Raw genomic sequence first — 24,977 nt, 5'->3', positions numbered from 1 at the left:
GTCACAGTCCAGGAAAGCACAGCGAGATCACGTCGGGGTCACCAGATTGTTATAAACGATAACAATTAAAACAATTTTATTTGGGGTTCAATCAATTTCGGCTGAGAAACAACACGCAAAAGCAGCGCTGGGTGCGCAGAGAACTCAATTAGCTCCACCACACGCACACCTGAGCCCTAATTATGCCCGGATCTCGACCAATCACCTCTCGCCGGATGTTCGTCCCGCTCTCCCCCATTGGGCCGTTAGGGTACGCCCTCTCCTCCTATTGGCTCTCCTTTGGCGCGCTTTTCTACGCAGCGATTGCCTCAGGGGAAGGGGGAGCTTTTCCATTGTCTCACAGGAGCGCCACACGCGCCCATTCATTACAATTGTGGCACAGGGTTTAGATTTACACAGGGTACAACAATTCCACTTAGCGCACTACATTCTATTTTTGACATGAATCATGACTGCGTTTATCACAGAGACGCTGTCGCGATGGAGACGCTGTCGTGATCGATCGTCCCAAAGCGGGAAGGGGGGGCGGGGCCACCGCCCCCGTCAGCCAATGGGCGCAGAGTGGGCGGAAGCGGCGTCAGGCGGAGGTGGGGCCTGGACCACTTCCGGGTCACGGCGGCGGAAGTGCCTGTCGCTGGGGGAAACGCGGCGGGAGCGGGCGGCAGGTCCGGGGGGGGCCGCGGCCGGTGTGGTGGGGGGTGTGGGGAGCCGTGATGGGGGTGATGGGGGCTGCGGTTGCGGTCTGGGGGCTTCAGGGAGCCGGGCTGGAGCGTGATGGGGGCTGCAGGGAGTTAGGCTGGGGCGTGATGGGGGCTGGGGTCTGCAGGGAGCCAGGCTGGGGGGTGATGGGGGCTGGGGGTACGAGCTGGGGTCTGCAGGGAGCCAGGCCGGGGGGCGATGGCGGCGGGGGCTGCGGGGAGCCAGGCCAGAGGCGGGGCGGGGCTGGGGGCTGAAGGCTGAAGGGAGTCAGGCCGCGGGTACATGCTGGGACTGGGGGCTGCAGGGAGCCAGGCCGGGGAGTGGGGGGTCAGGGGGCTGTAGGGAGCCAGGCTGGGGTGTGGTGGGGGCTGTGGGGAGCCAGACTGCTGGGGGGTGATGAGGTCTGGGGGCTGCGGGAAGCCGTGGCAGCGAATGGGGGCTGCAGGGAGCTAGGCCGGGGGTACGGGCTGGGGGGCCAGTGGATGCCAGGAGGGTCCCGGAGGCGTCAAGCTTGCCCCCACCGTGGCCTGTTATGGGTTGGGGCCATGCCCACGGGAGCTCCTGGACACTGGGCACCGGGGAGGGGTCTGCAGCTCCCTGCCTCCCCGGGCCCACAACCACTGCGGTTCCCGCAGCCATGGGGCGACGGAAATCCAAGCGGAAGCCACCACCCAAGAAGAAGGTGACGGGGACGCTGGAGACGCAGTTCACCTGCCCCTTCTGCAACCACGAGAAGTCCTGCGATGTCAAGATGTGAGTAGGGGGAGGGGGGCTACAGCCAGGGGAGGGGGCTGCAGCCCTGGGCGGCGGGGGGCAGGCACGGCTGAAGATGCCACCTGTAGCAGCTTGTCCCCTGCTGCCCCCCCAGGGACCGTGCCCGAAACACAGGGGTGATCTCTGTACAGTCTGCCTGGAGGAGTTCCAGACGCCCATCACCTGTATCCTTACTGGGACCCCCAACCCCCCTGACCCACCCTGGACCCCCCCTTTGCCTCCGTTAGTGCCTTAACATCCCCCACGAGACCTGTCGGAGCCAGTGGATGTCTACAGCGACTGGATTGATGCCTGCGAAGCTGCCAACCAGTAACGGCCAGGGCAGACTCTGCCTGCAGCACAACCCCAGACCCCTTGGGGGGAGGGGGGGGAGCTCACATCGCTGCCCCCAGACCCTGAGGTGGGGGGTGTGTCACATCCCTGCCTCTGGCTTTGTGGTGTTTTCTTTACATTTTTTACTTTTCTGGCCCTGGGCACAGGGGCTCGGACTCACGCGGTGACGCAGGACGTGTCCCACCTGCTCCCTGGGCATGGGACCCCTACTCCATGAGCCACAGGGACCCGGGGACAGGGGCCGGGCAGGAGGGTGATGCGTTTTGGCAGAGCTGCCCTCAAATAAATGCTCTTGCGGGTCTGGGCTGGGGCTCAGTGTCCTTGTCACTGGCGCTGCTACTGTGAGGGGCACAGGGACTCAGGGAGTGGCTGGGGACATGTGAGGCCAGGTGACACCGAGGCCCTAATGAAGCACAGCGGTGCTGACAACTGTCCTGTGCGAGGGCAGATTGTCACCCTTGGCCACCAGCGCCTGAAGCCGGGGACTCAGTTGCCCCTTGGGGACCTCTTTGGGGTTGGCTGTGGTGTCACGGGTGCCTGCATGGGTGGGGTGGGTGGGGGGAGCGGTTGTTTTTGTGGGCTCTGTGGAGGTCACCCCAAGCTCGGTGCTGCCCTGGCATGGGGAACCTGCGTGTCCAGGGTCTCCCTCATCCTCCGTATGGCACCCTTTGGGCTGTCCGGCTCTGAAATGTCCCCCCTGTGTCTTGGTGGTCTTTTGTGCCTGCTCACCTTCGGTGTCCTGCTGTAGACCTCAGTGTCCACCATCTGTCAATGCCCTCCCACCTCATTCCACCCCTCCCCACCTCGTGTCCCCTCATCCCTCATTGCCCCCCTACCTCATGCTACCCCTCCCAATCTCTTGTCTTCCCATGCCTCATTGCCCCCCCACCTTGTTCTACCCCCCATCTCATGTCCCCCCATCCCTGCTGTCCCCTCTTAGTCCCCCATCCCTCATTGCCCCCCCTTGTTCTACCCCTCAGCATCTTACATCCCCCCATCTCTCATTGCTCCCCATCTTGCCACCGTCCCCCATGAAAACAGTGACTTTGCGTGTGGATTTTATTTGTGCCTCAGTGGCTTCACGCGGCAGGGGGGGTAAACCCCCGGGCTGAACCCCATGGGCCAAACCCCCCCTTGGCTGAGCCAGCCCCACAGGGCCCTGGAGAGGCGAGGGGGGGGGGGGGGGGCGGGGGGGGGTTTGTGGCGTGGTGAGGCCAGTGCAGTGCGACCCTGGTACGCGCGGGGCAGGGCGATGCAGCGCAAGCAACCGCTAGCCCGGTGGCTACTGGGAGTTGTAGAAGCCATCAAGGCCATCCTCGCCCAGCAGCTCAGGGCCACCACAGTACCTTGGGGTCATAGACCTGCCGCGGCAGCCCGTACACCGTCATGCCCTGCTGTGAGGCACCCTTGTTGCTGCCCATCTGCAGCCCAATGGTCAGTGTGTCGCACCGTTCCATACCCAACGCTGGCTCAAAGATCTGACGTTTTGTCCCTGGGGCTGTCATCCCGGCCTGGGGAGGGGGAAAGTCATGGGGGGTGCTCTGTGACTCACCGAGGAGGGGGTCTCGGGGTATCTATGCGGACTGGGGGGGAATCTCCTGCTCTCTCTAAGGGTCCCTCAGCTTCCCCAGGGGTCCTTGCCCTCCCTGTGGGGGGTGGGGCTGCCCTCACCAGGGGCCCTCAGCCTCTCTCCCTACTAGGGGTGTCCCCTGCCTTCTCCATGGGGATTGGGGGGATCCCCTGCTCTCCCTAGGAGTCCCCTGCCCTCCCTATAGGGGCTCGGGGGGGTCCCCTGGTCTCCTCAGGGGGACCATGGGGGAATCCCCTGCCCTCCCAAGGGGTCCCTCTGCTTCCTCTGGGGGTCTGGTCCCCCTGTCCTCCCCAGGAATGTCCCCAGTCTCTCTATGGGATTGGGTGTGGGTGTGTCCTCTGTCCACCCCAGTGGTCCCTCAGCCTCTCCGCAGGATTGGGGGTCCCTCAGCCTCTCTGTGGGGTTTGGGGGGGTCCATCAGCCTCCCCAGGGGTGTCCTCAGCCCTCTGCAGGGATGTGAGGGGGTCCCTTGTCCTTCCCAGGTGTCCCTCAGCCTCCTCAGGGGACCCCATCTCAGGATGTTAGGGGCCATGGTGGCCCCCCCATCCTCTCACCCACCCCCACTGCCCACAGGGTCTCCCTAACCCCCATCCTCCGGTGCCGTGTCCCCATGCCCCAGGACACCGGGATGCTGTAGTGACATCAGTGTCCCTCTGTCCCCATACCTGGCTGGCCCTACATGGTACGGTCCCCACAGGGATGGCCATGTCTGTGTGTCCCCACCCCAGCTAGCATCCTTGGGGACAATGACTGCCCCCCTTCATCCCTGGCTGGCACCCTTGGGGACAATTTGCCTCCTGTCCCCACCTGGCTGGCGCCCTTGTTGGTGCCCATCTGGAGGCTGATGGTGGCCTGGTCCAGTGGCTGATCTGTCCCCAACTTGGGGTCGTAGAGGTGCCGCCGCGTCCCGTATGCTGTCATGCCCTGCTGGCTGGCAAACTTGTTGGTGCCCATCTGGGGACGGGGGACAGCGTGTCACCAGCAGCAGGTACAATGTCCGCGTCCCCCATGACAGCAAACAGCCTAAAGACACTTGGGACTATTCACCCCCCCCCAACACTCATAGCGAATCTCGTGTCCCCAAGAGACTCCCCAGCCACCCTGTGCGTCCCTGTGTCCTTGTGTCCCCATGCCTGTCCCCCTGTCACCTGGAGACCAATGATGTTCCTGCCTTCACGCAGCTTCTCAGGCTGGAAGCGTCGCTGCTGCTTCTCTGCGTACTTCACCCCCAGACCCACGTTGTTCCCCTTCGTCTTGGCCTGGATAACACCCTGGGGCTCAGGGTGCGTGTGCCCTAGCCCCACTGTGGCCCCCAGACCACATTTATCCCCACTTCCCCCAAAAGTCCGTGGGGACCACCTGAAGACCCCTAACGCCACCCCCCACCCCGAGCCCCCCAGCTTTGCCCCGTTTGGCCCCTATCACCCAGTAGGTGAGGGCAATGGGGATGACTGGACCCCTGTGCAGTTGGTGACCTCCAAGGGAACATGGCCACCCTCTTACCCGCCCCCCCCCCCCCCCCCCAAGTGCCCCGTGTCCCACCCTGGGGTGGTCACCTGCCTGGCAATGGGGATGACTGGACCCTCGTGTCATTTGTGACCTCCAAGGGGACATGGGGACTCTCTGACACCCCCCCCCAGACCCCCCCCTCCCCCCCAAGGATCCCCTGTTCCCCCCCAGGGTGGTCACCTGCCTGGCAATGAGGATGACTGGACCCCTGTGTTTTTCATGGCCTCCAAGGGGACATAGGGACCCTCTGACCTCCCCCAGCCCCCTTCCCCGAGGACCCCATGTCCCACCCTGGGGGTCACCTGGCTGGCGAGGGCGATGAGGGTGGACTGGACTTGCGTGTGGTTGGTGTTCTCAAAGAGATCATTGGCCTCGAAGATGTCGTGGGGCTTCACCCCGTAGCGCGTGATGGCCCGCAGGAAGTTTCCGATGTTCTCCAGCTGCACACAGGTCATCTCCGAGCCCTGCTCCCTACCTGTCCCCGTGACCCTGACCCCCTGTAGCACCCCCAACCCCATCCGGGGTCCCCTCTCACCTTATGCCAGTTCTGGATGGGTTCATTCACCTTCTGCACGGAGCCAGGCTGCAGCTTGTTGATGAGCCTGGGAGGGGAGGGGGATGGGGCAGGGCAGGGGTCAAGGTCAGAGCAAGGGTCAGCCCAGGTGAGGTCAGCCGGGGGCAAGGGATAGGGTCGGGGTTCAGGTCCGTAGTCAAGGCTGGGCTGATTCCCACGGGATTACCCAAGGTGGGGGGGGACACGCTCCCAAAAGACAGCCCCGAGTCAGGGCCAGCACTGGGGTCAAGTTTGGGGTCAGAGGAGGTCATGGGTCATACTCGCAGAGGATGACGCCGTCCTTGAGGCCATCCATGAAACTGTCTCCAATGCGGCGGCCGGTGGTCCCCTCAATCCAGGCGCGCAGCTCCCGCTCCCGCTGCAGGTCGTACTTCTGCGCCAGCTGGGGACAGGGACAGCACCAGTGGGACACAGGGACAAAGGGACACCGTTGGGAGGGACATGGACAGCGTCAGTGGCACACAGGAGACATGGGGACACCGTTGGGGGGGACATGGGGAACAGCATCAGCAGGACATGGGGGACAGCATCAGCAGGACACAGGGACGCCATTGAGTGGGACATGGGGGACAGCATCAGCGGGACACAGGGACGCCATTGAGTGGGACGTGGTCAGGGAGACATGCAGGAGAGCATCAGGGGGACAGTATCAGGAGGATATTGGGACATGGGGGCTATCGAGGGGACACCACTGGGGGGGACATGGTCAGGGGGACACAGGGGACACTGATATCATTAGGGAGACATGGTTTAGGAGGACACTGGAGTGGGAGGATGCAGGAGGGGACAGGGGCCCGAGAAGGGGGGACATGGGGAGGGGGTGTCACATCAGCTCAGCCCCCACTCCAGCTTCCCCCATCGATGGGACACGGGGTGGGGGGGGAGCACAGTACAGTTCGGACACCTGGGTGCCCCCACCATCGCGGGTGCAGGGGGCGGGCAGTGAGGTGGGGAAGGGGGGGGACCCCCCCGCAGCAGGGAGGCCCCCGGCGCCCGGCCCCCCCGGCCCGCCGAACCTTTGCCCATATATAGCCCCGGGCCGCGGCCGCCCGCCCTCCGCTCTCCGACGCCTTATAAGGCCGCGCGGCGGGGCCGGGGGCGGCGGGGCCCCCCCCGGGCCACCCAGGGGGCCCCTCCGGGTTAACACTTCCCGCGCCGCTCCCCGCAGGAGGCGAGCCCAAGGGATGCTGTGCACCCGCCCCCCCGGGGTGGTGGCAGGGGGAAACTGAGGCACGGCCCGGGGATGGGGACGACAGGCAGACAGAGGGCCCCCGGTGCCGGGCACCCCCCCCGGACAAGGACACGGACGACACACAAGTATCCGGGGCCCGTCACCACCCCACCGGGGGTGGGGACCCTGGCGGCAGCGCTCCCCCGCCCGGGGCAGCACCAGGGACAGCGCCGGGTCCTGCCCTCCCCGCCCGCTCCGGCCGGGTCCTGCCCCCCCCCTCCCAGCGCCCCCTCCACCCTGGGTCCTGCCCCCCCCGGGTCCGGTCCTGTCCCGACCCCCGACTCGGCCCGGTCCCGCAGGGTCCTGCCCCCCCTCCTCAGCCTGCTTCCACCAGGTCTTGCCCGCCCCGGTCCGGTCCCACTGGGTTCTGCCCCGCCTCCAGCCCCCGGTCCGGTCCCCCCGAGTCCTGCCGCCCCCCGCCCCGGTCCGGTCCCCCCCCGCCGACGCGTCAGTCCTGCCGGGTCGGCCCGGCCCAGTTCCGCCCACCTTATTCTTCACCTCGGCCGACAGCCCGTAGGCCGGCCCGCGGTTAAAGTGCACGTTGGACATGGGCCCTGTGCGGGGGGTCCCGGGGGGTCCCGGGAGGTCGGCTCTGCTCGTCCCGTCCCGGTCCGGGTTTATCCCGGCTCGGCTCAGCTCGGCTTGGCCCGGCTCGGGTCGTCCCGGTCCGGATCTGTCCCGGTTCGGCTCGGCTGGTCTCGGCTCAGTTCGGCTCGTCCCTGTCCCTCCCGGGCGCCCCGTCCCGATCCCGACCCGGCGCCGCCGCCACTTTTAAAAGTCGGTGGAGGGCGCGGAGCCCCCCCAGGCCGGGCCGCCGCCAGCCAATCCGCGCTTCCCGCCGCGCTGACATCACCACGGGGCGGGTGGTGGCGTCATTTTTTCCACATTTAGCGGGGGGATCCCGGCGTGGGGGAGGGAAGGGGGGAGCCCCAGGCCGCCCCCTCCCCTTTCCCCCTCCATCCCTTCTTCCCCCCGTCCCTCTACCCCAGGCTGTCTGTCCCTCCAACCCCGGGCTGTCTGTCCCCCCGACCCCGGGCCACCCCACCCCCCCCCCCCCGCGGGTCCTCCCGGTGCCGTCAGCGGATTGGACTCCGCCGGCCCTGGGGGGGGAGGGGCGGTTCGTCACTGGTGGAGAATGTGCCCCGCCCCTCCCCCCCGGGGGCGGCCCGGGGGACCTGGTATTGGGGACCTGCCCGCCCCCCGCGGGGTCTCGGCCCCGGAGGGGGGTCGCTGGCCTCGGGGGGGGTCGCTGTCCCGGGCGGGGGGACGGCCCCCCCCGGGCAGGCCGGGGGACCCAAGCGTTGGGGCCGCCCCCCCAGGTCGCACCTGCCATTTCCATTTATAGCAACCGTTACGTCTGTGACGTAACCGCGTGACGTCACCGCGAGCCCCAGGCTCTGGCGTCGCCCAGCAGCGCCCAAGGCCGCCGCTGTCCCCGGTGCTGACATCATCGTGTAGCCCCGGCTCTGAGCTCAGCCGCGGGTCCCCCTCTGACGTCACGGGGAACCCCTTCAAGCCCCGCCTCCCCGAGCCGCCAATCACCGCCCGGGCCCCGCCGCTGGGCGAGGAGCGCGCGGCGATTGGCTCTGCCGCGGGGCGCGCCTCGTGACCCGGAAGCACTTGCCGGCGGGGTCAGCGGGACATGGCGGCGCCCAGGGGTACGACCCCGGCGGGGGGACCTCGGTGACCAGCCGTGACCTCTGAACCCCTACCGCACCGACCCCATGGCCGCCATGAGGCTGCGCTGGGCCCTCGCATTGCCCCGGGGGCTCTGGGGGGGCCCGCAGGTCCGGGGGGGGCCGGAGGGCGTGGGGGGACACAGTGGCGGTGTGGGGATGGGGTGGGGCTAGGGGACACAGGGCGTGGGCGTGGGGATAGAGGTCCTGGGGGACACGGGGGGGCGGGGGGGGGGATACGGGGGGGGGCGTGGAGATAAGGATCCAAGGGGACACTGGGGTGCGTGGGGCTATATAAGGAGGTGTTTGGGATAGCGGAGCCTGGGGACACAGAGCTGGGCTTGAGGATGGGGGCGGGCAGGGGAAATGGCAGGAGGTGGGGGGGACACAGGGGGGTAGGTGGATGGGGGTCCTGGGGGACACGGGGGGGCATGGGGGGACCTGAAGGGGCGTGGGGACGGAGCGCCCAGGGGATGCAGAGGGAGATGGGGGGTCACAGAGGGGGAATGGGGATGGGGTGTGTGAGGTTGGGGGGACCGGGGGACACAGTTGAAGATGGGGTGACATGGGGGGGCCTGGGCGTCTCTGGTGGAGCTGGGGGGGTCACAAGGGGGTGCGGGGGAGTTTGTTGCTGGAGTGCCCAGGTGACACAGTTTAGTGTGGGGTGACACAGTGGAGGCATGAGGGTAGAGGGACCTGGGGGATGCAGCAGGATATGGTGGGGGATGGGAAACAGGACACAGGAGGTGTGCGAGCGTGGCTGAGGATGGGACGGGACGGGGTCGTCCCCCCAGCCTCACCCCCTTTCTTCCTCCCAGGTTGCTCAGAGCATGTGGCAGCACAGTGGACGTCCCGCGCAGGACCCCTCGGAGGACCCCTCAGGGGACCTCTCGGGGCCCCTGGCATGGCGCAGCCCTCCTAGTGGCTCCCAGGAGGAGGATGGTGGCTCCACAGCCTTTGCAGCGGCGCTGGCCGCACTGGAGCAGAGGCCGGGGCGCCGTGTGGGACGGCTGGAGCTGGTGGAGGCGGCACTGGCGGCCATGCCGGCGCTGGGGGTGGCGAGACAGCGCGAGGCCTACCACCGCTTGCTGCGCCTGCTGCCCCGTGGGCCCTGGGTGCCCCGCGGACCCCTCCAGCGCATGCTGAGCCCCTTCCCCCGGCAGCAGGAGTGCGGGCTGCAGATCCTGGAGCAGATGGAGCGATATGGTGAGTGGGGGGTGGGGTGGGGCTGTGGGACACGGAGTGGCATGGGACTGAGGGGGTTGGGGGACAGAGCAGGACAATGGGGGACACAGGGGTGTGTGGGGCTGAGGGACCCCGGGGACACTGAGGGGCTGTGGGGACACAGGGATGGGGGGAGCCAGGGGGACACAAGGGGGGCATGGGGATTGGGATCCCGAGGGGACACAGTGGGAGTTGTGGGGACATGGAGGGGCATGGGGCTGGAGAGGGTCAGGGGGACACTGTGGGACTGGGGGGACACGGGGGAGTGGGGCTGGGGGACAGAGTGGGAGATGGGGAGGACACAGGGATGTGAGGGGCCTGGAGGGACACAGTAGGAGTTGGGGGGACATGGGGATGGGGGAACACAGGGGACATGGTGGGAGATGGGGGGACATGGAGGGGCGTGGGGTGAGTGAGGACACAGGGGACAGCACAGTGAGTGCAGCAGGGGGAGGAGGGGGTTTCAGCCCCCTCGGGGTGGGGGCTGGGGTGCTGCGTGCCCCTGGGTCCCAGCCCCCTCCCCCAGGCACCCATGTCCCCGCCCAGGCGTCATGCCCGATGCGGAGACACGGTTTTTGCTCCTGGGGATCTTTGGGCCCCGCAGCCGCCCTGTGCGCAAGTGCCAGCGGCTGCTGTACTGGCTGCCCCGGCTGCGCCATGCCAACCCCTACCCCCTGCCCCCCCGGCTGCCACCCCCCGGCCTGGCTGCTGCCCACCTGGGCCTGCGCCGCATCGCCAACGACCCCGATGTGCGCCTCACCATCTACCAGGTGGGACATGGGGATGGGGGACATGAGGATGGGGATGTGAGGGGACATGGGGATGGGGGATGCAGGGATGGGGACACAGAGGGACATGAGGGGACATGGGGATGGGCACGTGAGGGGACATGGGGTTGGGGGACATGGAGGGACACGGGGATGGATGACATGAGGATGGGGACGTGAGGGGACACAGGGATGGGGGATATGGGGATGGGGACATGAGGATGGGAACGTGGCGGGACATGGGAACGTGAGGATGGAGACATGGGGACGCAGGGTTGGGGGATGGGGACATGGGGGGACATGGGGGTGGGGACACGGGAGGACATGGGCATGGGGGACATGGGGACATGGAGGGACACAGGGTTGGGGGGACAGGAGGTTGGGAGACATGAGCATGGGGATGGGGACACAGGGTTGTGGGTTGTGGGGATGGGGGACAGGGATGGTGGGACATGGGGATAGAGGACATGGGGATGGGAACATGGGGGGACATGAGGATAGGGGATGTGGGGATGGGGACACAGAGGGGACACAGGGATGGGGGCATGGGGGTGGGAACGTGGAGTGACATGGGAACAGGGGATGTGAGGATGGGAACGTGGGTGGACATGGGGATGGGGACATGGGGATGGGTGCAGAGGGGGATGTGGGGATGGGGAATGTGGGGATGGCAACTTGGGGGACACAGGGGACAGAGATGGGGACGTGGGATGCAGGGATGGGGACATGTGGGGGACACGGGGATGGGCAGGCAGGGAGTACGGGACCAATGCCACTCTTGGGCGGGGAGTGCAGGACAGGGACAGGGACCCACCTCCCCATGAGCCAGGTGGGGCACAGACACAGAGCTAGGGCGGGAGATGTGAGGATGGGGTCACAGAGGGCCCCCCCTCTGTCACAGTGGTGGGGTGGTGCGCCCCCCCTTGGGGACAGTGTCTGTTGTCCCTGGGTCATTAAGTGACAGCTGGTGACAACCATCTCCCAAAGCGGCCGGTGCCGGAGGGCGGGGAGGATGAAGGCTCCGTCCAGCCCTACATCATCGGTGAGCGTGGGGGTTCTGGAGGTACTGGGGTGTCACGGGGGACACGTGGGCATTTTTACTGGGGAACGAGGGAGTGATGTGTCTGCAGCAGGGACTCGTGTGTTTTGGGGGAACCCCAGCATGTGGGGGGACATACCCTGTGGGCTTGGGGACCCTGGCCAATGCGAGGGACGCTGGTGTTTGGGGGAGGGGAGTGTTGAGTCCCCAGTGCTGAGGTTCCTTGGAGGGGGTGCAGGGTTTGGTGGGGGGTCCCCAGCTCTGCATTGTCCCTTGCAGGTGCCCAGAGCCCTGACCAGCAGGAGCTGCTGGCCCGGCATGGCCCGGCACGGCCCGTCTTCGTGGAGGGGCCATTCCCTCTCTGGCTGCGCAGCACCCGCCTCTGCTATTACGTGTTACGGGGGGACCCCCTGCCTCCCCACCTGCGGGTGAGACCTCTGGGGCACGGGGGTGGTGGAGGGCTGAATAAAACATCTGAGAGAGGAGGGGAAGGGGCTCCCCATGACCCTGGGTGGCAGTGGTGGGACGGGCTATCCATGGCCACAGAGGTGACCCCCTGGGCCAGGATGGGAGAGACTGGGACCCCCATGGCCCAGAGTGGGCGGGGGGCCTCTCATAGCCCAGGACGGGACCCCCACAGCCCCAGAGGTGACCCCCTGGCCTAGAATGAGTGGGGATGGGACCCGCGTGACCCAGAGCAGGGGTGGGGGGGCTCATGACCCAGGATGGGACCCCCACAGCCCCAGAGGGGACCCACTGGCCTAGGATGGGTGGGAGGGGGTGGGATCCCAATGGCCCCGAGTGGGTCAGGGGGGCCTCATGGCCCGGAATGGGGCAGGGTGGGATACCCTGGCCCAGGATGGGGTGGGGCTGGGACCTCCATGGCCCAGAGACGGGGGAGGGAGCTCTCATGGTCCAGGATGGGACCCCCACAGCCCCAGCAGGGACCCCCTGGCCTAGGAAGGGTGGGAGAGGGTGGGACCCCCATGGCCCAGAGCAGGTTGAGCATGGTCTCACGGCCCAGGATGGGACCCTCATGGTCTCAGAGGGGAGCCCCTGGCCCAGGATGGGTGACAGGAGACGGGACCCCCGTGGCCTAGGACAGGAGGGGTGGGAGTGGACACCAGTGGCCCTGGAGGGGGGGACCCTGGCCCAGGACAGGTAGGAGAAGCCCCCTGCCCATCCCAGGAGGAGCCCCCAGACCCTGAGCGCAGCCTCTACTACCCCCTGCATCTCGACCTGGACCTGGAGCGTGGCCCTTGGGACGATGACGACTTCGATGTGGATGAAGGTAAGACATGGGGAAACAGGGGCAGGGGTAAGGGGGTTCCCTGTGCCCGCTCTCTGACCCCATGCTCCCCCCCGCAGTGGAGGAAGGCCCTGTCTTTGCGCTGTGCATGGCGGGGGCCGGTGACCGGCACACGCTGGGCAAGTGGATCGCAGGGCTGCAAGAGGTGAACCCTGTCCTGGGGCAGACCCCGGTCATCTTCCACCTGGAAGGGGGGGACACCCCTCCTGGCCCCCCTGGGGATCCCCCTGCACTCAGCCTGGGGGCTGTGATTCCCCCTGCCGGTGTGCTGGAGCCCCCCGTCCTGCCACAGGGGCATGGTCACCCCGGGGGTGATGCTGCTGGCTGTGGGAGTAGGGGGGGGGGCAGCGCTCCCGCTGCAACCCCCAGGGAATAAAGGTTGTGTCACCCACAGAGCAGTGGGGCTTGTGGTGGGGGTTCTGGGTGGGGGCAGATGGGCACTGGGAGTGCAGAGGGGGTGGGGCACATGGAGGGGGAGAGGGGGGCAGGAAGGCACTGGGAGCCTATAGGGTGTTGGGGGGGTCACAGGTGGGTACTGGGGGTACAGAAGGGGTGGGGGGGCAGTAGCTGGGGGTACTGAGGGGGGCACATTGGGGGGCAGGAAGGCACTGGGAGCCCATGGGGGGTTGGGGGGGGGGCACAGATGGGTACTGGGAGTACAGAGGGGGTGGGGGGCAGCAGCTGGGTGTACTGGAAGGGCACACAGGGTGGGCAGGAAAGTGCTGGGGGGTCTTGGGGGGGCAAATAGATGGGTGCTAGTGGCACATCGGGGGGCAGGAAAGCACTGGGGGCCCACGGGGGGGTTGGGGGGAGGCGCAGATGGGCACTAGGGGTACAGAGGCGGTGGGGGCCCGGGGGGTGGTTGGGGTCGGGCGGTGCCGAGTTCCGGAGCGGGAGTAGGCACGGGCCGGCGCGCTGCGGGCAGAACCCCCGACGCATGCGCAGTGCCCGGCCCGCCGCCGCCGGGGCAGACTGGCGGAAGCCGCCCACCCCCGCGCCCTGCCGCGCACGCGCGCTGCGCCAAAAGCCGGAACCGGAAGCGGTGGGTGGCATCATCGGCGGCGCGCCCGGCATGAGCGCGGCCGAACGGGGCCCGGGCCCGGGGTCGGGGGGTGGGCCCGGTCCTGGGCGAGGCCCCGTAGGGGAACCGGGTGGTCGGAAGGCTCGGGGGAGACCACGGCTAACGGAATCGGATCGGGCGAGGCGGCGGTTGGAGTCGCGGAAGAAGTACGACGTGCGACGGGTTTACCTGGGCGAGGCCCACGGGCCCTGGGTCGATCTGCGGCGCCGCAGCGGATGGAGCGATGCCAAGCTGGCGGCCTACCTGCTGGGCTTGGAGCGGGGGCAGCGTGCCGGGCGGCGCGGGTGAGCCGCGGGGTGGGGGGCGGCCCTCACGGTCGGTCCTGCAGCTCGCGGGGAAGATCCCCCAGCAGTGATGGGACGAGCTCCCCTCATGGGTGGAAAGGCGACCCCACCCCCGCCCGCGGGTAGAATGAACACTCTTCCCGCCTCTCCGCGGGGGACAAGCTCCCCCCATGGGTGGGATGGCACCCCCCCTTCCGCGGGTAGGACGGAACCCCTTGCTGGAGGCATGACACCCCCCCACCAACCCACCCCCCCCCCCGTCTCAACCCCGCGAGTGGCATGACGATCACCCCACCTCTGCAAGCAGGATGACCGCCCCCGCCCCACCCCCCGCAGGTGACACTACCCCCCCTTCCCCCCCTGCTGATGGCACGATGATCCTCCCCTCACAGGGGCAGGACAATGATTGCCCCCTCCTGTGGGTGGCATGGTGATCCCTCCCCACCTGCCGGTTGACTACCCCTCCTCTCCTGTGGGTAGCATGATCCCTCCTCCAGCACGGGTACAACAACGACACCCCCCGGCCCCCCCCAGGTGGCATGACCACCCCAGTGCATGGGCCGACCCCTGACCACCACCCCTCTCTCTGCAGGAAGCCATGGGAGCAGATTCCTAAAAAACCCAAACGGAAGAAAAGTGAGTGCTGGTGACGGGGGGGGGGGGTGGGATCCTGTCGGGTTGGGTGCAGGGTGTGGGTGGGGGCACTCTAGGCTGGGGGTGGGGAGGCTTAGGCAAGGGGTGGGAGGCCTGAGGGTGCGGGTTGGGGGTCTGGGGGGTAGAGGTTGATGGCCAGGGATGATTGGGGGGGGTAGGGGGTTGTTGGGGTGGGTGGACATGGGGGTGCCGTGGGGTCAAGTGGGGGGGTGCCAGGCTGCCAGCAGCCCTCCCCCAGGGCGACGGCGCAATGTCAACTGCCTGCGACACGCGGTGATCTGGTACGAGGACCACCGGCAGCGCTGCCCCTACGAGCCACGCCTGGCTGAGCTGGACCCCTCGGTGGGGCTCTACACCACGGCTGTCTGGCAGTGTGAGCGCGGGCATCGCTACTTCCAGGACCTGCACTCGCCGCTGCGGCCTCTCAGTGACTCCGACAGTGACAGTGATGACGGTGCGTGGTGATGGTGGTGGGCACAACACACACACAAGGTCGTGATAGGGAGGTCGTGAGGGTACTTGGCTGGGTGCTGGGGGTCTTTGGCTGGGTGTTGGGGCTGCTCTGCTGGGTGCTGGGACCTGCGGGTGATGGCCTGAGGTGGTTTGGCTGCACTTCTTGGGGGTCTGGCTGGTGGTGGGGGAGCCCAGGGGGCTTCTTTTGGGCTGGGGGGGTGGGGGCAGTACTTCCTTTGGGGCTTTGCCTTGAATTTTCTCTCTTGCAGCAGCAGTTCCTGGCAGCTCCTCGTCATCAGGGAGCTGCAGTTCAGGCTCAGAGGCGATGCCGGGGGGGGGGCTCGACAGCACCAGTGGCCCCCCCTGCAGGTCCAGGCCCCCCCGAGGGTGCTGCAGAGGGACGGGGGACAGCACTGGAGGCTGTGGTCTGCGTGCCGCTGCCACTGCCTCTGCGACTGGGCCCGGGAAGGGGGGCGCTGGCTGATGGGTCACCCCCCACCCTGCTGCAGGGGTCCCCCCTCCTTATCCTGGCCAGCTCTGGCTACGATGCACTGGGGGGGCTGCAGCTGGATGTGGGTGGGGATGAGGTACCCTGCACTGTGCTGGATGGGGAAGGTGCCTTCCCCCAACCCCCCCTGGACCCCCACCTTCCTAAGACAGGTATGTGGGGGGATGGGGATCATGGGGATGAGAAGGTTTGGGGTGCTGGGATCTCAGGGGTTGGGGAGGGGTATTAGGGTGCTGAGGGTGCTGGGGGGGGTTAAGGCTTGGGAAGGTTGGGGTGGTGGGATCTCAGGGGTTGGGGGTGGAATTGGGGCACTGTGGGGGGACAGGGAGGGATTGGGGTGCTGGGATCTCAGGGGTTGGGGGAACTGGGGTGCTGGGGGTGCCAGGGGGGATAAGGGTTGGGGGGATTGGGGTCAGGAATGGAGGGGATCAGGGTGCCGGGCGGGGGCCCAGGTGCTGGGGTTGGCAGCAAGGCCTCACTTCCTACACTGATGGCAGAGGAGGACGAGGTGCTGGGGCTGAAACAGGAGGATGTGCCACTCCCTGCTGCTGAGCACCCCCCCCAGCCTCCTCCAGAGCCCCCCCGGGAGCCCCCTCCACCCCCCTTGGCTGAGGATGCCGATGGTGGTGACGTGTCAGCCATCATCTACGAGATCCCCAAAGAGCCTGAGAGGTTTGAGCTGGGGGGGTCACTTGGGTTCCCAGAGGCCCAAGAGTGGTGGGGGTGGACTTGGGAGGGGTGATGGAGTTTGGGGTGTCCCTGGGGGATCGGGGGAAGTGTGCTGTATCATGGGGGGTTGTGGGGTGTCTTTGGAGATCACTACAAGTTTCTGGAGAGGGGGTCAGAGCTGAGGTGGGGGCTTGGGGGGTTTACAAGGGGTTTAGTGGGGGGAGTGTGTGGTACAGGGGTGTTGGGTTTTTTTAGGGTTGGAGATCTTTGGGTTATGGAGGGGCCCTTGGGGGCCAGGAGGATGGCTCTGGGGGCTTTTTGGAGGGGTGGGGGCTTTTTGGGGGAGCAGTGGCCTGGGCCAGTTTCCCGGTGCTGGGGAGCACAGGAACTGTTGGGGTTTTGTGAAGGGGTTTAGGAGCTCTCAGGCACATCAAGGGGGTGGGACAATCCCTCCACCTCAAATGCCTAGACCCGCCCCCCCCCCCCCCCCAAGTGCTGCAGTCTCTGTGTGGGTGGGGAGCCTCACCCCGGGCTGTGATGTCCCCCCCTCGCCACGCAGGCGGCGGCGGAGCAGGCGAGCCCGTGTCCCCCCCAGGGACCCTGAGGAGCTCCCGGAGCCGATCACCTGCCCTTATGCAGGCTGTGGGCAGGTCTACGTCGCTCTCAGCAGCTTTCAGGTGCTGGGCTCCCCCTACCCTGGGACCCCCCTGGGCCCCCTCTGGGCTTCCCTCACCTCTGTGCCACCCACCCCAGAACCATGTGAACCTGGTGCACCGCAAGGGCCGGACCCAGCAGTGCCCCCAGGCCAGCTGCGGGAAGAGGTTTTACCTTGCCAACCATCTGCGCCGGCACATGGTCATCCACTCTGGTGAGCCCCCCAACAACTTCCCCCACCACCACCCCCCCAAAAAGTGTTGTTCCCCCCCCCGCTTCCCCCAATAACATCCCTCCTGTGTCCCTGGTCCCCAGGCGTGCGGGAGTTCACTTGTGAGACCTGTGGGAAATCCTTCAAGCGTAAGAATCACCTCGAGGTGCACAGGCGGACGCACACTGGGGAGACCCCCCTGCAGTGAGTGTCTTGGGGGGCGCAAGGGAGGCCCCCCTGCAGTGTGTTGGCAGAGGGTAACAGGGGATATGCCCCTGTGGTGTGCGCCAGAGTGGAGGCAGCGGGGAGACCCTCCTGCAATGAGCATCGGGGGGCGGGGGGGCACTGGGGAGACGCTCACTGGTGGTCAATGATGGGGGGGCCAGTGCTGTGCGGAGTGACATGGGGAGCGGACACCACTCTCTCTGCCCCCCTCCCTGAGGTCTGCGGGTGCTCCTTGCCCACACCCATGAGGTCTGTGGGTGCCTCTGATCCCCTCCTTGCCCTTCTCCAGGTGCAAGGTTTTTGGGTGACCCTCAACCCTCCCTTCCACCCCCAGCTCCGCATCAAGGTCTGTGGGTGCTCCTCACTCTCCCTTGACCTTTTGATGTCTGTGGGTTCCCCCTTGCCCCCACTGTTCAAGATCTGTGGGTGCCCCTCAAACCCACCTTGACCCCTGCCTGTTCAATGTCTGTGGGTGCCCTGACTCCCCCTAGGTGTGAACTCTTTGGGTGACCCTCACCCCTCCCTTTCACACCTCCAGGTGCGAGGTCTGTGCATGCCCCTGATGTCCCCTTGCCTCTCCCAGGTGCGAGGTCTGTGGGTACCGCTGCCGCCAACGTGCCTCCCTGACGTGGCACATGCGGCGTCATGGAGGGCCTGGGCTACGTCCCTTCCCTTGTGAGCGCTGTGGGCGACGCTTCGAGCGCCCCGAGGGCCTCAAGTTCCACGCGCTCAAGAGCCACCCTGAGCCCCGCGGCACCTAGGGGGGGGGCACTGGGGGGGTTGCGCCTCCCCCTACCCACTCCTACGCCCCCCAGGGTCACCCTGACTTCCCTAGGACTGCTTTGTGGAGGTGAGGATGGACCCCCAGGGGTCCAAACCCCCACCAAGGGGCACCTTCAGCTCCATGCACTTGGTGGAGCCCCTCATCAACCCCAGGCTCCCCAAGCTGCCTTCCCCAACACGGGGGGACCCTGACACCCCCCAGGATCCCCCACACCCCCATTGCCCCGGGTACCTCCCCACTCACTATTTATTTCCTGATTCTCAGTTGTCATTCTGCTCCCCCCTCTCGGGGCAACTGGATCTTGCCGGGGTGTGTGTGTGCGCACAGCGGGGACCCTGGTTTTGTCTTGGAAGGGGGAGACCCCCCCCTCCAGGGCCCTCCCCCACCCCCCAGTTTCCATTAAAGTGACGGATTTTACCTGCTGCCTCCTGCGCTCTGCCCGGGGTGGGTGGGTGGGGTGGGTGGGTGGCGAAATTTGGGGCACCATGAGGATGTGAGGGGGGTCTCACAGGGGTCCCCACAGCTCTGGGGGTCGCAGGACGGCCCCTCCCGCGGCAAAGCGGGAGGGGTTACGGCCCCGGCGCTGTCCGCGGTGCTGAACCGGCGCCGCCCCTCGCCGCGGGCGTCCCAGTTCACGTGTGTGCCCCCTCCTTCATCACCCCCCTGTCCTTCCTCTCCCTCATCACCCTCCTCCTCTTCCTCCCCTCCCCGCTACTTCCTTCTCCATCACACACCCTGCCCCCTCTCTCTGTCCTCCTCCTTCTTCCCGCCCCCCCCCCCCCTTCCTCCTCCTCCTCCTCGGGTCACGTGGGCGGGGCCGGGGTGGGGGCGCCCGTATGCGGTGTTTGGCAGGGGTGGGGTGGGGTGGGGTGTGGGTGTCTCGAGGGGCGTCGGGGGGCCCCGCCCGCTCGGCAGCCAATGGGCTTCGCTGGAGCGGACCGTGGGGGGCCGGTCCATTTTGGGGTGTCGGGGGGGGGGGGGGGGGGGGGCGGACCGACCCACCTGCGGGGGGTGAGGGGGGGGGGGCCGGGCCGCGCCCACCGCGGCGGTTTGGGGGGGCCCCCGCCCCGCGGCCGCCCAAGGACGTTTAAAGGACCGACGGGGCCGTTGCTCGCAGCGCCCGGCGCCGCGGCCCAGACCCTCGCAGCCCCCACCTGCTTCGGGGCCCCCCGCAGCCACCCCGAGCCCGCTGGGCCGTGCGGGGCCCCCCCCCCCCCCCGAGCAGCCCCCACGGCCCCGCAACGATGGTGACGGTAGGAGCGGGGGGAGGGGCTGCAGGGTTTGGGGGTGTCACAGTGGGGGTGTGCAGCCGGTACCCCCAGCATCCTCTGTCTCTTCAAAGACCCATCCCCCCCCCCCCCCCCCCCCGGCATCCAGCGTCCCCCCACCGCCTTGTCGTGTCGTCTCGTGTTCCCCCCCCGCCAAGTGACCCTCCCCATCCTCCTTCTGCAATGTCTCCGTGAGCGTGTGACATGCTCGGGTGGGGACAGGAGTGTCACCGGGAGCTGCATTTACATGCATCTGGATCGCGTGTGGAGGGCACATGTATGTGTGCGCCACAGGGGCGTGCGGGGCTGGGACACATGTGTGCAAGGGTGGGGTGGGGACCCAACCCCTCCCAACCCTTCCCAATGCTCCCTGTGGCACCAGGGGCCTCGGAGAGCTGGTGCCACACGCATGTGCGCAGTGTTGTGGGGCCTGCACACGTGTGGGCACCGTGTGTGGCAGTGCACACACCCATGCCTCTGCTTTCACATGTGGGTGCAGGAATACACGTGTGTGGGGGGGGGGATGTGTGCGCACACATGACACATGGCCACGCAGACATGTGCGGTCCTGTCCCTGTGCAGAGCGTGTGTGTGGCAGAGGTGTGTTGCTGCATTTTGCATGACCGTGGCCATGTGTGTCTGTGGCTGTGCATGTCTGTGTCCGTGTGTGTTTGTATCCCTGCATGTCCATGTCCGCTCGTGTCTGTGTCCATGTCCATGCGTGTCCGTGGCCGCGCCACCCGCAAATCCCATTTTCACAATCCGATTTGGTGATTTTCAGCTTTTCTGCTTTCACTTTTCTCACCGACTGATTTCAAGGTTGTCACTGCCCCATGGGCGGACAGAGACACCACCTCACCCCCCCCCCCCCCGACACCCCCCCCCCCCCCCCCCCCCCAGCCTTTAGAGGTACAGTACCACCCCCCCAGGAGCCAGGTGTCTGCGCCTCCACCCCATTTCAGCCCCTGGCCAGCTCCTGGCGCTCACGGTCCCTATTTGGGGGCGGGGGTCGCAAGCAGGGAGCCCCCGGACCCCCATGGCCGTGGCCATGGCTGGCAGCCCCGGGTGTCCCATCTCCCGGTGACAAAGGCCCATTGTCCCCCTGCTGTTGTGCTGGGGGGTAGGGTGGGTGGGAGGGAGGGGCATGGGGCTTTGCTGCTCAATGGGGGATAATCCCCTGTGGGGAGGGGCTTGCTGAACGCCTGGGTCCCCTCCCATTTTGGGGTCCTGTGGGAGCCCAGATGCCTGGGTCCCCTCCAGTTTTGGGGTAGTGGGGTGCTGGGGGAGCCCAGATGCCTGGGTCCCCTCCTGTTTTGGGGTCCTGGGGGAGCCCAGATGCCTGGGTCCCCTCCTGTTTTGGGGTGCTGGGGAGCTCGGATGCCTGGGTCCCCTCCTGCCCTGCTGGGGGGGAGGGACTGGCTGTGGGGATCCAGTTGGCCAGGCCCTGAAGAGCCCACCACCCCCATGTCACTACACACGTAGTCCCTGTGCTGCCCTTCCGGTGTCCTTGTCCCTGCTGCCGTGTCCTGCTGTCCCCATCCCCCTGGCCCCCATGCCATGGCTTCGTCCCTACTTGACCTCAGTGATGACCCCATGTCACCACTGCCTGGGGTCCCTCATGCCTGTCCCTGCACTGGCCCTGTGACTCCAGTGTCCCTGTCCCACTGCTGTCCCCATGATGGAGACGCCCTGGTGACACCCATCCATCCCTTCAGCAGATTCTGAGCACGGTGGAGGCCCAGGCTCCCAGCACCCCGGGGCCATCCGGATGTGGCCCTGTCCCTGTGGCCGTACCAGTGGTGGCAGTGCCGGGGCCAGGGGTGGCAGCGGCAGTGCTTTCCAATGGGGCCCCCCCGGGCCCCCCCATGGCTGATGATAGCAAAACCAACCTGATCGTCAACTACTTGCCCCAGAGCATGAGCCAGGAGGAGCTGCGAAGCCTCTTTGGTAGCCTTGGGGACATTGAGTCCTGCAAGCTTGTCCGCGACAAGGTCACTGGTACGGTACAGGGGTGATGTGACACGGGGAGACAGGATGTGGGACACAGGCAGATGGGATGGGGGATGTGGGGAGGCAGGACATGGTGGGTGGGACACAGGGACACAGGCAGTTGAGATATGGGGACGTGGGGAGATGGGACATGGGTAGATGGGACATGGGCAGATGGGAGATGGCATGGGACACGGGGACACAGGACATTGAGGCACAGGGACATGGGTCACAGGAGCTGGGACACGGGGAGATGGGACACAGGGGCACAGGGAGATGGGATGGGGGAGAGGGGGCATGGGGACATGAGGACACAGGGAAATAGGATGTGGGGAGATGGGACACAGGCCAATGGGGCATGGGGACATGGGACATGAGGAGATGGGACATGGGGACTGGGACAGGCATGGACACGTGGATGGGATTGTGGGGACAGGGACAACTTGTGGACCATCTCTGGGGACATTAGGTCCTGCAAGCTTAACCGCAAAATCCCTGGTACAGGGGCATGGGGGGACACAGGGATGGGGGCCTACAGGGACAGAGGTGAAGATGGGATGGAAATGGGCCTTGGGGACAGGGGTGGGGTGGGGACAAGGACAGGGGATGGTGCAACTGGGCCTGGTGCTGCGGCCACCCTCAGTGCTGACCCCGCACCCCAGGGCAGAGCCTGGGCTACGGCTTCGTCAACTACGTTGAGGCGGGTGACGCTGACAAGGCCATCAGCACCCTCAACGGCCTCAAACTGCAGACCAAGACCATCAAGGTGCCAGTTGCTGGGGTCCCTTGTGGTGGGGTGGGCACTGGGGGGTCACTTGGGGAGGTGGGGTTGATGCTGGGGGTCCCTTGGAGCAGGATGCTGGGGTCCCTGGTGAGGGTTAAGCACCAGGGAGTCCCTTGCGGTGGGTGGACGCTACAGGGGGTCCTTGGTGGGGGAAGATGCCTGGATCCCTGGTGGGGGAGGACATTCATGGGTGGTTGGCAGCTCTAGCACCTGGACACCTAGGTCCCCAGGGCTGACCCCCCTGCAGGTGTCCTATGCTCGGCCCAGCTCAGCCTCCATCCGTGACGCCAACCTCTATGTGAGCGGCCTCCCCAAGGCCATGGGGCAGAAGGAGATGGAGCAGCTCTTCTCCCAGTATGGCCGCATCATCACCTCCCGTATACTTGTTGACCAGGTCACAGGTGTGCTTGGATGGCTGGGCCCCCCTGCTGGGGGAGGGGGCTTACCCAGGCGCCTTGGTCCTCAGTGGGGTCGAGGGGGTGGGGGAGATGTTTCCTGGTCACTTCAGTCCCATGGGTGGGCAGTGGGATGTCTGGGGGCAGGGGGATTCCTGGGACACCTGGGTTCTATGGGTGGGTCTTGGGGGTAGAGGTGGGGGAGGGATACCCTGGATGCTTGGGTCCCATGGGTGGGTCTGTGGTGGGGTGTGTGTGATTCCCCTGACACCTGGGTCCCATGGCAGGGTATTCCCTGCATGCCTGAGTCCTGTGGGTGGGTCTCAGGGTGGGAGGCATGAATTCCCTGGATGCTTGGGTACCATCGGTGTGCAGTGGCATCTCAGGGTCCTGTTCCCCGGCCTCCCTGCATGCAGGTGTCTCGCGGGGAGTGGGCTTCATCCGCTTTGACAAGCGTGTGGAGGCAGAGGAGGCTGTCCGGGGTCTGCACGGACAGAAACCGCTGGGTGCTGCTGAGCCCATCACTGTCAAGTTTGCCAACAGCCCGGGCCAGAAGTCAGGGGGGGCCCTGCTCAGCCTCTGCCCCAGTGCCCGCCGCTATGGCGCCCTGCACCACCCCCCCCAGCGCTTCCGGTGAGCCCAACATGCCTGGGGTACAGGGCGTGGGACATCCCTGGGAATGGGGGCATGACCCTGGAGACGGGGCCACCATAGGGTGTGGAGACATTCCCAGGACCATGAGGACACCCCCAGGAGATGGGGCCACCACAGGGTGTGGGCCAACCCCATGGCAAAGAGACACCTACATGGGTGCACCCCCACGCCTCCCTAATGACCTCTTGTCCCCTCCAGGCTCGACAATTTGCTGAATGTGGCCTACGGCGTGAAGAGGTAATGGCCCCTCCCCACCCCTCTGCCCCTCCCCCCTCAGTCCAGCTCTGCACCCCCAGCCCCTCACACGGGCTGGGGACCCTGGCAGGAGAGGACCCACGTGTCCTGGTGGTGGTGGGGCAACCTGGCGTCCAGGTGCCCTGACCCCAGGCCAGCCCGCTGTCACTGCTGCCCAGGTTCTCCCCGTTGGCCATCGAGGCAGTGCCAGGGCTGGCTGGAGTGGGCCTGGGGGCCCCCGGCACTGGCTGGTGCATCTTTGTCTACAACCTGGCACCTGAGGCAGATGAGAGTGTCCTCTGGCAGCTCTTTGGCCCCTTTGGTGCTGTCACCAACGTCAAGGTCATCCGCGACTTCGCCACCAACAAGTGCAAGGGCTTCGGCTTTGTCACCATGACAAACTACGAGGAGGCGGCCATGGCCATCGCTAGTCTCAACGGCTACCGCCTGGGTGACCGTGTGCTCCAGGTCTCATTCAAGACCAGCAAACAGCACAAAGCCTGAGCCCCACCCCACTGGCCCCACCTTGGCCCCCAGGACCAGGTCCCCTGGCACCACCAGGCCACAGAGATCCCCAAGGACACCCTGGAGACCATGGAGAACACCCTCGGACATGTTGGGGCCCCCTCCATGGGCACCAAGGACAGCATGGGGACATCCTAAGGATAACCCTGGAGACTGTGGGGACCCCCACCAGGCACCAAGGACACCTGGGGGAACTCCCCACCCTGGAGACCTTGGAGAGCTCCCCCGGACACTTGCAGATCTTGGGGACGCCCCCTCCTCCATGGGGACACTCGAAGCACAGCCTGGATACCATGGACACCCCCACCTCTCCCCTAGGCACTGTGGACACCCTGAGGACTCCCCCCAGGTGCCCCAGAGCTCTTGGACACTGTGGGGGCACAGAGGTGTTTGGGCCACCCCTCCCAGCTCCCACCTGTGAAATCATGCCACCCTGGAAAGACTGGAGAACCCCCAGGACACTGAGAACACACTGGGGACCCTCCCCAAGGCACCCTGAAAACCCTGGGAATTGTGAAGGAGTCGGGATATGGAGGAGGATCACCTCTGAAGCCCCCAGGAATGCCATGGGTGCCCCCTCAAGGACCCCGGGAACCCCCCCTCAGCACCCAGAGGTGTTGGGGGGCACCTCCTGGGCACTGTGGAGACCATGTAGGTCGGGGGTCCTTGTCCCTCCTCCAGCATCCAGAAGCCATGGTGACCTCCAGCGAGCCCAGGTACTTCGGGGCCCCCCTGCCCAGGGCCCCCTGCACTCCCCTGGGGCAAGTGCCAGACAGGCCCGCCCCCCCCCTTCTCCTTCTCTGCAGGGTGTGTGTGCACCCCAAAATGGGGAGAAGTGGGGGGACCCCCCCCTTTTAGGGGTGTCCTGGCCCCGCAGGG

The 24,977-nt window shown here is 66.6% G+C and overlaps 5 protein-coding genes across 6 annotated transcripts; 4 read left to right on the top strand and 1 right to left on the bottom strand.

Moving 5' to 3' along the window:
• Window positions 1-519: 519 nt before the first annotated feature.
• Window positions 520-2,110, top strand: ELOF1 (elongation factor 1). Its single transcript, XM_055700471.1, is given in 5 exon segments — window positions 520-665; window positions 1,335-1,452; window positions 1,568-1,593; window positions 1,596-1,637; window positions 1,722-2,110. Coding segments are annotated over 5 exon segments (366 nt in total). The 5' UTR covers window positions 520-550; the 3' UTR covers window positions 1,787-2,110.
• Window positions 2,111-2,850: 740 nt separating this feature from the next.
• Window positions 2,851-7,601, bottom strand: CNN1 (calponin 1). Its single transcript, XM_055700470.1, is given in 8 exon segments — window positions 2,851-3,151; window positions 3,153-3,317; window positions 4,205-4,351; window positions 4,546-4,656; window positions 5,209-5,346; window positions 5,442-5,508; window positions 5,741-5,862; window positions 7,198-7,601. Coding segments are annotated over 8 exon segments (876 nt in total). The 5' UTR covers window positions 7,261-7,601; the 3' UTR covers window positions 2,851-3,088.
• A 714-nt stretch (window positions 7,602-8,315) lies between these two features.
• Window positions 8,316-13,119, top strand: ECSIT (ECSIT signaling integrator). 2 transcript variants are annotated; one of them, XM_055700473.1, is made up of 7 exons: window positions 8,316-8,498; window positions 9,206-9,593; window positions 10,158-10,381; window positions 11,366-11,420; window positions 11,697-11,845; window positions 12,606-12,708; window positions 12,786-13,119. In XM_055700473.1, exons 1-7 carry the CDS (start codon window positions 8,436-8,438, stop codon window positions 13,100-13,102), a joined length of 1,299 nt encoding a protein of 432 aa, XP_055556448.1. In that variant the 5' UTR covers window positions 8,316-8,435; the 3' UTR covers window positions 13,103-13,119. The 2 variants fall into 2 exon arrangements, with proteins under 2 accessions (XP_055556448.1, XP_055556449.1); XM_055700474.1 differs by having other exon boundaries at window positions 8,322-8,498; window positions 10,138-10,381.
• A 530-nt stretch (window positions 13,120-13,649) lies between these two features.
• Window positions 13,650-18,666, top strand: ZNF653 (zinc finger protein 653). Its single transcript, XM_055700472.1, is given in 10 exon segments — window positions 13,650-14,091; window positions 14,684-14,727; window positions 14,984-15,199; window positions 15,468-15,669; window positions 15,671-15,858; window positions 16,204-16,378; window positions 16,935-17,052; window positions 17,129-17,243; window positions 17,345-17,444; window positions 18,049-18,666. Coding segments are annotated over 10 exon segments (1,764 nt in total). The 5' UTR covers window positions 13,650-13,663; the 3' UTR covers window positions 18,227-18,666.
• A 585-nt stretch (window positions 18,667-19,251) lies between these two features.
• ELAVL3 (ELAV like RNA binding protein 3) lies at window positions 19,252-24,077 on the top strand. Its single transcript, XM_055700467.1, has 7 exons — window positions 19,252-19,502; window positions 21,236-21,515; window positions 22,169-22,272; window positions 22,538-22,691; window positions 23,102-23,318; window positions 23,538-23,576; window positions 23,753-24,077. Exons 1-7 carry the CDS (start codon window positions 19,494-19,496, stop codon window positions 24,075-24,077), a joined length of 1,128 nt encoding a protein of 375 aa, XP_055556442.1. The 5' UTR covers window positions 19,252-19,493.
• The last annotated feature ends 900 nt before the right edge of the window (window positions 24,078-24,977 follow it).

This window comes from Falco cherrug, unplaced genomic scaffold (genome assembly GCF_023634085.1).
Source record: "Falco cherrug isolate bFalChe1 unplaced genomic scaffold, bFalChe1.pri scaffold_32, whole genome shotgun sequence".
Taxonomy (NCBI): Eukaryota; Metazoa; Chordata; class Aves; order Falconiformes; family Falconidae; genus Falco; species Falco cherrug.
The sequence above is the reverse complement of the archived record's forward strand: the minus strand, read 5'-3'. Positions and strand labels throughout refer to the sequence as shown.

Coding starts and splice junctions, on each gene's coding strand:
- ECSIT (XM_055700473.1), top strand. CDS start 8,436: ATGGCCGCCATGAGGCTGCGCTGGGCCCTCGCATTGCCCCGGGGGCTC. Junction 11,846..12,605: donor CCCTGCCTCCCCACCTGCGG/GTGAGACCTCTG, acceptor TGCCCATCCCAG/GAGGAGCCCCCAGACCCTGA. Junction 12,709..12,785: donor CGACTTCGATGTGGATGAAG/GTAAGACATGGG, acceptor TCCCCCCCGCAG/TGGAGGAAGGCCCTGTCTTT.
- ELAVL3 (XM_055700467.1), top strand. Junction 22,273..22,537: donor TGCAGACCAAGACCATCAAG/GTGCCAGTTGCT, acceptor ACCCCCCTGCAG/GTGTCCTATGCTCGGCCCAG. Junction 22,692..23,101: donor ACTTGTTGACCAGGTCACAG/GTGTGCTTGGAT, acceptor CCCTGCATGCAG/GTGTCTCGCGGGGAGTGGGC.